Genomic DNA, 10,144 nt, shown 5'->3' on the forward strand with positions numbered 1-10,144 from the left:
AGGGGATTGGGGGGGGATTGGGAGGGACTGGGAGGGACTGGGAGGGACTGGGAGGGACTGGGTGCACTGGGAGGGACTGGGAACACTGGGAGGGACTGGGAGGGGATTGGGAGGGACTGGGAGGGGATTGGGAGGGACTGGGAGTGAACTGGGAGGGACTGGGAGGGACTGGGAGGGACTGGGAGGGACTGGGAGGGGATTGGGAGGGACTGGGAGGGACTGGGAGGGGAGTGGGGGGGACTGGGAGGGACTGGGAGGGCAATGGGGCCATACTGGTTTGTACTGGAATGGAACTGGGAGGCTCTGGGGCCATACTGGTTTGTACTGGGATGGAACTGGGAGGCTCTGGGGGGTAACTGGTTTTGTACTGGGAAAGACTGGGAAGACACTGGAGGGTAACTGGTTTGTACTGGGAGGGAACTGGGAGGCTCTGGGGGGTAACTGGTTTGTACTGGGAGGGAACTGGGAGGCTCTGGGGGGTAACTGGTTTGTACTGGGAGGTACTGGGAGAGCCCCCGCCAAGCACTGACCCCTCCCACTGTGACATCACTTTATTAGACACGCCCCTCGAGGGGCGGGGCCAAGCCAGGAAAGGGGCGTGGCCAGCAGCAACATGCGGGTGGGCGTGGCCTCCGCCCAGCAGCCAATCAAGTCCAGGCGACGTCGACGAGGGGGAGGAGCTGGGCCAGCTGGGCGGGGCCATCGGGGGCGGAGCTCAGGGGGGTCTCGGCCAATCCCAGGCGAGCCAGGCGGGGGCAGGCGGCCAATGGGGCGAGGGCGGGGGCGTGGCTGATGGCTGGGAAGGGGCGGGGTTTAAGGACACGCCCCCCCTCAAGAGGACACGCCCCCTCAACCCCTTCGGTGTTCAATCCCTCCCAAGCCACGCCCACAGACCCGAAACCCCACCCACAACCCCAAGCTCCACCCACAGACACCCAAGCCACGCCCACAGAGCCCAAGCCACACCCACAGACACAAAGCCACACCCACAGACCCCGAAGCCACACCCACAGACCCCAAACCACACCCACAGAGCCCAAGCCACACCCAGAGCCCAAGCCACACCCACAACCCCCAAGCCACACCCACAGACCCCAAACCCCACCCACAGACCCCAAACCACACCCACAGACACAAAGCCACACCCACAGACCTCAAACCCCACCCACAACCCCCAAGCCACACCCGCAACCCCCAAGCTCTGCCCACAGACCCCCAAGCCACACCCACAGACCCCAAACCACACCCACAGACCCCAAGCCACACCCACAACTCTAAACCACACCCACAGACCCAAAGCCACACCCACAGACCCCAAGCCACACCCACAGACCCCAAACCCCACCCACAATCCCCAAGCCACACCCGCAAACCCCAAGCCCCGCCCACAGACCCCCAAGCTCTGCCCACAGACCCCAAGCCACACCCACAGACCCTAAACCACACCCACAGACCCCAAACCACACCCACAACCCCTTAACCACACCCACAGCCCATAAACCACTCCCACAACCCCAAGCCCCGCCCTCCCCCAGCCCCCCCCTCCCAAGCCCCGCCCCCCCAAGCCCCGCCCCCTTTTCCCTCACGGTTCCCGTCGAGCCGCAGCCGCTCCAGGCGGGGGAGGGGCGGGAACGGCCCCAAATCCGACATCCGGTTCCGGGACAGGTCCAGCTCCTGCCGGGGGGGGGGGTTGGGATCCCAGTATAAACCAGTATAAACCAGTATAAACCAGTCAATGGCTCACTATTTGGCAGGAAGTGGATTTGGGGGTGTCCATGGCTCACTATTTGGCAGGAAGAGGATTTTGGGGTGTCAGTGGCTCACTATTTGGCAGGGGGGTGTCACTGGCTCACTATTTGGCAGGGGTGGATTTTGGGGTGTCACTGGCTCACTATTTGGCAGGAAGTGGATTTTTGGGGTCCAGGGGTGGATTCTGGGGTGTCAGTGGCTCACTATTTGGCAAAGGTGGATTTTGGGGTGTCACTGGCTCACTATTTGGCAGGAAGTGGATTTTGGGGTGTCATTGGCTCACTATTTGGCAGGAAGAGGATTTTGGGGTGTCAGTGGCTCACTATTTGGCAGGGGGGTGTCACTGGCTCACTATTTGGCAGGGGTGGATTTTGGGGTGTCACTGGCTCACTCTTTGGCAGGAAGTGGATTTTGGGGTGTCAGTGGCTCACTATTTGGCAGGGGTGGATTTTGGGGGTCCAGGGGTGGATTCTGGGGTGTCAGTGGCTCACTATTTGGCAGGAAGTGGATTTTGGAGTGTCACTGGTTCACTATTTGGCAGGAAGTGGATTTTGGGGTGTCAGTGGCTCACTATTTGGCAGGAAGTGGATTTTGGGGGTCCAGGGGTGGATTTTGGGGGGTGTCACTGAGTCAGTATTTGGCAGGGGTGGATTTTGGGGTGTCAGTGGCTCACTATTTGACAGGAAGTGGATTTTTGGGGGTGTCAATGGCTCACTATTTGGCAGGAAGAGGATTTTGGGGTGTCAGTGGCTCACTATTTGGCAGGGGGGTGTCAGTGGCTCACTATTTGGCAGGAAGTGGATTTTACGGTGTCACTGGCTCACTATTTGGCAGGAAGTGGATTTTGGGGGGTGTCAGTGGCTCACTATTTGGCAGGAAGTGGATTTTGGGGGTGTCAGTGGCTCACTATTTGGCAGGAAGTGGATTTGGGGTGTCAGTGGCTCACTATTTGGCAGGAGTGGATTTTGGGGTGTGTCAGTGGCTCACTATTTGGAAGGGGTGGATTCTGGGGTGTCAGTGGCTCACTATTTGGCAGGAAGTGGATTTTTGGGGTCCAGGGGTGGATTCTGGGGTGTCAGTGGCTCACTATTTGGCAGGAAGTGGATTTTTGTGTGTCACTGGCTCACTATTTGGCAGGAAGTGGATTTTGGGGTGTCAGTGGCTCACTATTTGGCAGGAAGTGGATTTTGGGGGTCCAGGGGTGGATTTTGGGGTGTCACTGGCTCACTATTGGGCAAGGGGGTGTCAGTGGCTCACTATTTGGCAGGAAGTGGATTTTGGGGTGTCAGTGGCTCACTATTTGGCAGGAAGTGGATTTTGGGGTGTCAGTGGCTCACTATTTGGCAGGGGTGGATTTTGGGGATCCAGGGGTGGATTTTGGGGTGTAAGTGGCTCACTATTTGGCAGGAAGTGGATTTTGGGGTGTCAGTGGCTCACTATTTGGCAGGGGGGTGTCACTGGCTCACTATTTGGCAGGAAGTGGATTTTGGGGGTCCGGGGTGGATTTTGGGGTGTCACTGGCTCACTATTTGGCAGGAAGTGGATTTTGGGGTGTCACTGGCTCACTATTTGGCGGGGGTGTCAGTGGCTCACTATTTGGCAGGGGGTGGATTTTGGGGTGTCACTGGCTCACTATTTGGCGGGGGTGTCAGTGGCTCACTATTTGGCAGGGGTGGATTTTGGGGGTCCAGGGGTGGATTTTGGGGGTGTCACTGGCTCACTATTTGGCAGGAAGTGGATTTTTGGGGGGTCCCTCACCTGGAGGCGCCGAAGGGCCCCCAAATTGCGGGGGAGGCTCCTCAGGAGGTTCCCGGAAAGGTCCAGGTGGGTCACCAGGACCATTCGCTCCGCCAGGGGAAGTGACGTCAGCGCCTGGGGGCGGGGCCAACAGCAAACCAGTATGGACCAGTCAAAACCAGTATGAACCAGTATAAACCAGTATGAACCAGTAAAAACCAGTATAAAGCAGTATGAAACAGCATAAACCAGTATGAAACAGCATAAATCAGTATAAACCAGTATGAACCAGTATAAACCAGTAAGCCCCAAAATCACTCCCAGTGGGTCCTGCACTCTCTCCCAGTACAAACCAGTATAAACCAGTATAAACCAGTAAGGCCCAAAATCACTCCCAGGGGGTCCTGCACTCCCTCCCAGTAGAAACTAGTATAAACCAGTAGAAACCAGTAAGCCCCAAAATCACTCCAAGCGAGTCCTGCACCAACTCCCAGTAAAAGCCAGTAGAAACCAGTATAAACCAGTAAGCCCCAAAATCACTCCCAGTGGGTCGTGCAACCCTTCCCAGTATAAACCAGTATAAACCAGTAAGCCCAAAAATCACTCCCAGTGGGTCCCGCAGCCCCTCCCAGTATAAACCAGTAAGCCCCAAAATCACTCCAGTGAGTCCTGCATCCCCTCCCAGTATAAACCAGTAACCCCAAGATCACTCCCAGTGGGTCCTGCACTCTCTCCCAGTATAAGCCAATATGAACCAGTATAAACCAGTAAGCCCAAAAATCACTCCCAGCGAGTCCTGCACCCGTCCCAGTAGAAACCAGTAGAAACCAGTAAGCCCCAGAATCACTCCCAGCGAGTCCCGAACTCCCTCCCAGTATAAACCAGTAGAAACCAGTAAGCCCCAAAACCACTCCCAGTGGCTCCTGCGGCCCCTCCCAGTACAAACCAGTACAAACCAGCCCTCCCCTAAGCTCCTCCCGCTCCCTCAGGAGGCCCCGCCCCCCCCTCACCTTCTCGGGTAGGCGGAGCCCCACCGGCCCAGGCCCCGCCCCCAATCCCAGCACCCCCAGCGCCGCCTCCAATCGCGAGGCCGCGTCGGCCACGAAGCCCAATCGCAGCGGGTCGGCCTCCTGGGGGGGGCGTGGCCACGTCAGGAGGGGGCGTGGCCTCATCCAGGCCACGCCCACCCGGCCCCCGAAGCCACGCCCACCTTCAGGTGTTCCAGGTGCTGTCGCGCCTCGTGGGCGTGGCCAAGGGGGTCCAGCGCCGAGAGCAGCAGCGATAGGGTGAGGAGGCAGCCTGGCCACGCCCACGGGGGGGTGGGGAGGGGGGGTGGGGGTCAGGCCACGCCCACCTGTCAGCTGGCCCGGTCGGGGTTATACTGGGAGGGACTGGGAGGGGATTGGGAGGGACTGGGAGGGGATTGGGAGGGGATTGGGAGGGACTGGGAGGGGATTGGGAGGGACTGGGAGGGACTGGTAGGCACTGGGTTGGACTGGGAGTCACTGGGATGGACTGGGATGGACTGGGATGGACTGGGAGCACTGGGATAGACTGGGAAGGACTGGGAGGCACTGGGAGCACTGGGAGTCACTGGGAGGCACTGGGAGTCACTGGAATAGACTGGGATGGACTGGGAGGCACTGGGAGTCACTGGGAGGCACTGGGAGCACTGGGATGGACTGGGAGGGACTGGGAGGGACTGGGAGTCACTGGGATGGACTGGGATGGACTGGGAGGGACTGGGAGGGACTGGGATGGACTGGGATGGACTGGGAGAGACTGGGATGGACTGGGAGGGACTGGGAGGGGTTTGAACGCCACCGGTCCCTACTGGGACGAACTGGTGTGAACTGGTGCCTGTGGCTCCGCCCCCCGGGGCGGGGCTCTCGGGAGTGGGCGTGGCCTCACCTCGGCTCCGGGGCTCCAATTCCAGCAGTTCCCGGCAGGTCTCCACCTGTTCCTGCAGCACCTGCGGGTCGGCCACGCCCACCTCGGGCCTGAGGGGGCGGGGTTTGGGCCATGAGGGGGCGTGGTTTGATCGGGAAGGGGTGTGTTTTAACTAAAAGGGGCGTGGCTTGAGCCCCATATCGGGATAGAAGCAAAGGGGGGGGTTAGGAGGGTTGAGGTGGGCGGGGCTTAATCAAAGGGGTGTGGTTTAGCCATGAGGGGCGTGGCTTAGCACCAAAGGGGAGTGGTTTAGTCAGAGAAGGGCATGGCTTAGCAGCAAAGGGGCGTGGTTTAGTCAGAAAGGGGCGTGGCTTGCCCCTGCCATAGGGAAACATAAGGGAGGGCTGAGGGAGGGTCCAGGTGGGCGGGGTTTCGCCGAGGGGGCGTGGCTTTCTCCCAAGGGGGCGTGGCTTTCTCCCCGAGGGGGCGTGGCTTACCAAAACAGCTCCCGGGCCACGATTGGCTCCTGCCACCAGGCCTCGTCCTGGTCTAGGAGAGAAAGGGGCGTGGCCTGGGTGAAAGGGGCGTGGTTTGAAGGGGCATGGCAGGGAGTGGGCGTGGCTCTCACCTGGGAGCAGCGTCACCTGGTGGTGGGCGGAGTCAGGCTCCCAGGTGACGCCCAGGTGGAGGCGTGGCCTCTGCTCGGTGGGCGGGGCCTCGGCAGGGCGGGGTAGGTCCAGGAGCTTTGCTGCCTGTTAAGGTGTGTGGGAGAGCCACGCCCATGCCCCGACAAAGCCCCGCCCACCCCGGCCCCGCCCTCCTGTTTAGGGGAAGGATACCCAGGTGTGGCTGGGGCGTGGCCGCCCCTCCCCCGAGCGCCACGCCCCTTCCAGGGCGGAGCCATCCAGCGTCGCCGTCAGGTCCGGGCGATCCGGGGTCACCTGGGGCATAAAAATGGTTGGGTTTTAACCCAAAATCGGGGCTTTCTGACCCCCAAAATCAGTGTTTTTAGCCCCAAAATATCCAGGGTATCAGGTCTACCCATTGAAGTCAATGGGGCAAAAAGGGTATCAGGTCTACCCATTAAAGTCAATGGGGCAAAAAGGGTATCAGGTCTACCCATTAAAGTCAATGGGGCAAAAAGAGCATCAGGTATGGAGATCAATAGGCTATCAGGTCTACCCATTAAAGGCAATAGGGTAACGCGAACACCAGATCTACCCATTAAAATCAATAGGGATCAATGGGACATCAGGTCTACCCATTAAAATCAATGGGGCAAACTGGACATCTGGTCTACCCATTAGAGTCAATGGGGCAAAAGGGACATCAGGTCTACCCACTAAAGTAAATGGGGAGAAAATAAGATATCAGGTCTATCCATTAAAGTCAGTAGGGCTAAGGGGTCATGAGGTCTACCCTTTAACATCAATGGAGATCAATAAATCATCAGGTCTATCTATTAAATTCAATGGGACAAAAAGGGTATCAGGTCTACCCATTCAAGTCTATGGGACAAATGGGATATGAGGTCTACCCATTGCAGTCAATGGGTCAAACTGGACATCAGGTCTACCCATTAGTCAATGGGTCAAACTGGACATCAGGTCTACCCATTAGAGTCAATGAGTCAAACTGGACATCAGGTCTACCCATTAACGTCAATAGGGATTAACGGGCTATCAGGTCTACCCATAAAGTTAATGGGGTCCAGTGGTCTCACTGTTTTGGGGGGATAACCAGGGGTTTTTTTTTTTGGGGGGGAGGGGGATCCAGGTGTCCAAGGGGTTCCCAGATGTACAGAGGGGAGGACCCACCCAGAAGTTTTCTGGTGGGGGGGGGTGAATCCCAAACGTCCTGACTCACCACGACGGGGCGGGAGAAGACGACGGCCAACGTGGCGTCCTCCCGGTTGACGTACACGCAGATGATCCTCGGCGGGGGCGTGGCTTTTGGGGGACACCCCAACATTCAGGGGGGGTCCTCAGGTACCCAGGTGAAGCACCCAGGGGTGAAGGGACCCCCCCCCTCCCAAAATTACCTCGGGAGAGGATGCAGCGCAGGTAGACCCAGGCACTCTGGTCGGTGGGGTCGGTGAAGACGGCGTTCTGCACCAGCTCCAGCTCTGGGAGGGGCAAAGAGGGGACCCCAATATCTCAGGGGGGCACCCAGGGGCATTTGAGGGGGTTCTGCTGAACCCCCAGTGTGTCCCCACAATGTTTTCAGGGGGTGATGGGGGGAACCCCAAGATCAAAATCATCAGGTCTACCCATTAAAGTAAATAGGGACAAATAAGACATCAGGTCTACCCTTTGAGGTCAATGGGGACAAATGGGACATCAGGTCTACCCATTGGAGTCAATGGGGCATATAGGACATCAGGTCTACCAATTAAAGTCAACGAGGATCAAGGGGACATCAGGTCTACCCACTAAACTTAGCAGGGCAAATATGACATCAGGTCTACCCATTAAAGTAAATGGGGGATCAAAGGGACATCAGGTCTACCCGTTAAAGTCAATGGGGATCAATGGGACATTGGGTCTACCAATTAAACTATGTTAGGCAAATAGGACGTCAAGTCTACCCATTAAACTCAATAGGGATCAATGGGACATTGGGTCTACCTGTTAAACTAAATGAGCCAACAGGTCTACCCATTAAACTCAATACGGAGCGTTGAGACATCAGGTCTACCCATTAAAGTCAGTGGGGCAAATATGACATCAGGTCTACCCGTTAAAGTTAATAGAGATAAATGAGACATCAGGTCTACCCATTAAAGTCAATGGAGATGAGACATCAGGTCTACCCATTAAAGTCAATGAGGCTTGAGGGGGTATCAGGTCTATCCATCAGAGTCAACAGGGATAAATGAGCTATCACGTCTACCCATTACACTCAGTGGGGCAAACAGGACATCAGGTCTACCTATAAACTCGATGGGGATCGATGGGCTATCAGGTCTACCCATTAAATGTAAGAGGGATCAATGGGACATTAGCTCTACCCATTATACTCAGTGGGGCAAGTAGGACATCAGGTCTACCCATTAAAGTCAATGGGGATAAATGAGACATCAGGTCTACCCGTTTAACTCAATGGGGACACATGAACTATCAGGTCTACCCATTAAAGTCAGTAGGGCTAAATACGACATCAAGTCTACCCATTAAAGTCAATAGGGATAAATGAGATATCAGGTCTACCCATTGAAGTCAATGGGTCAAACTGGACATCAGGTCTACCCATTAAAGTCAATGGGTCAAAAAGGACATCAGGTCTATCCATTAAACTCAATGGAGAACACCCGACAACAGGTCTACCCATTAAAAAAAAAACCCCCGACGACGAAGCCGAGGAGCGAAAAAAATTCCCAAATCCGGGAAAAATTTCGGGATCCGTCCCCCCCTCGGGAATTTTTTTTCCCCCGGGGAATTCACTCACCCGCCTTCAGCCTGTCGGGGGGCAGGTTCCCGGCGGGCAGCAGGAGCCGCAGCCGGTGGTGCCAGGCCGAGAAGTTGGAGAAGTCGCGGCTCAGGAGGTCGCCGGCGAAGGCCAGCTCGGAATCGGGGTCCTCCCGGGAAACCAGGGCCCGCCGGTGCTCCCAGGCGTGGACTGGGAGGGCACCAGTACAGACCAGTTTGGAACTGGGAGCCCCCTGAGGCCCGCTCCCACTATAAACCAGTATAAACCAGTATAAACCAGTATAAACCAGTAAGGCCTGGTGCGGCCTCGGGGTCTTCCCGGGTCACCAGGGCCCGCCGGTGCTCCCAGGCGTGGACTGGGAGGGCACCAGTACAGACCAGTTTGGAACTGGGAGCCCCTGAGGCCCGTGGTGGGTCACTCCCAGTATAAACCAGTATAAACCAGTATAAACCAGTAAGGCCTGGTGCGGCCTCGGGGTCTTCCCGGGTCACCAGGGCCCGCCGGTGCTCCCAGGCGTGGACTGGGAGGGCACCAGTACAGACCAGTTTGGCACTGGGAGCCCCCGAGGCCCGCTCCCACTATAAACCAGTATAAACCAGTATAAACCAGTATAAACCAGTAAGGCCTGGTGCGGCCTCGGGGTCTTCCAGGGAAACCAGGGCCCGCCGGTGCTCCCAGGCGTGGACTGGGAGGGCACCAGTACAGACCAGTTTGGCACTGGGAGCCCCTTAAGCCCACTCCCAGTATAAACCAGTATAAACCAGTAAGGCCTAGTGAGGCCCAGGGTAGCCTAGGGGGCTGTTCCGCTGGCTCCCAGTATAAACCAGTAAGGCCAGTGGGTGCCGAGCTATCTCCCAGTATAAGCCAGTATAGGCCAGTAAAACCCAGTATCAACCAGTATATCCCAGGATATCCCAGTACAACCCAGTATAACCCAGTACAACCCAGTATAACCCAGTACATCCCAGTACATCCCAGTACATCCCAGTCCACCCCACTCTGCCCCACCCACCCAATCCCCGAGTCCCCTCCCAGTCCAAACCAGTATATCCCAGTATATCCCAGTCCCTCCCACTCCCTCCCAGTCCCTCCCAGTATATCCCAGTCCCTCCCAGTCCCTCCCAATCCCCTCCCAGTCCCTCCCAGTCCATCCCAATCCCCTCCCAGTCCCTCCCAGTCCATCCCAATCCCCTCCCAGTCCATCCCAGTCCATCCCAGTATATCCCAGTCCCTCCCCCTCCATCCCAGTATATCCCAGTTCCTCCCAGTCTCTCCCAGTCCATCCCAGTCCCTCCCAGTCCCTCCCAATCCCCTCCCAGTCCCTCCCAGTCCCTCCCAG

At 57.3% G+C, this 10,144-nt stretch overlaps 1 protein-coding gene across 1 annotated transcript; it reads right to left on the minus strand.

Moving 5' to 3' along the window:
* Window positions 1–536: 536 nt before the first annotated feature.
* RABGGTA (Rab geranylgeranyltransferase subunit alpha) lies at window positions 537–9,383 on the minus strand (the record flags this gene model as incomplete). Its single annotated transcript, XM_039390585.1, has 13 exons — window positions 537–796; window positions 1,587–1,674; window positions 3,508–3,621; window positions 4,497–4,616; window positions 4,697–4,785; window positions 5,398–5,486; window positions 5,874–5,925; window positions 6,005–6,119; window positions 6,216–6,317; window positions 7,243–7,325; window positions 7,418–7,501; window positions 8,824–9,016; window positions 9,183–9,383. Coding segments are annotated over 13 exons (1,479 nt in total), but the record flags the coding sequence as incomplete, so codon positions are not given.
* Between the last annotated feature and the right edge of the window lie 761 nt (window positions 9,384–10,144).

The sequence above is a fragment of the Pipra filicauda genome, unplaced genomic scaffold (assembly GCF_003945595.2).
Source record: "Pipra filicauda isolate LSUMZ 115617 unplaced genomic scaffold, ASM394559v2 scaffold1286_size19558_pilon, whole genome shotgun sequence".
In the NCBI taxonomy this organism is placed as follows: domain Eukaryota; kingdom Metazoa; phylum Chordata; class Aves; order Passeriformes; family Pipridae; genus Pipra; species Pipra filicauda.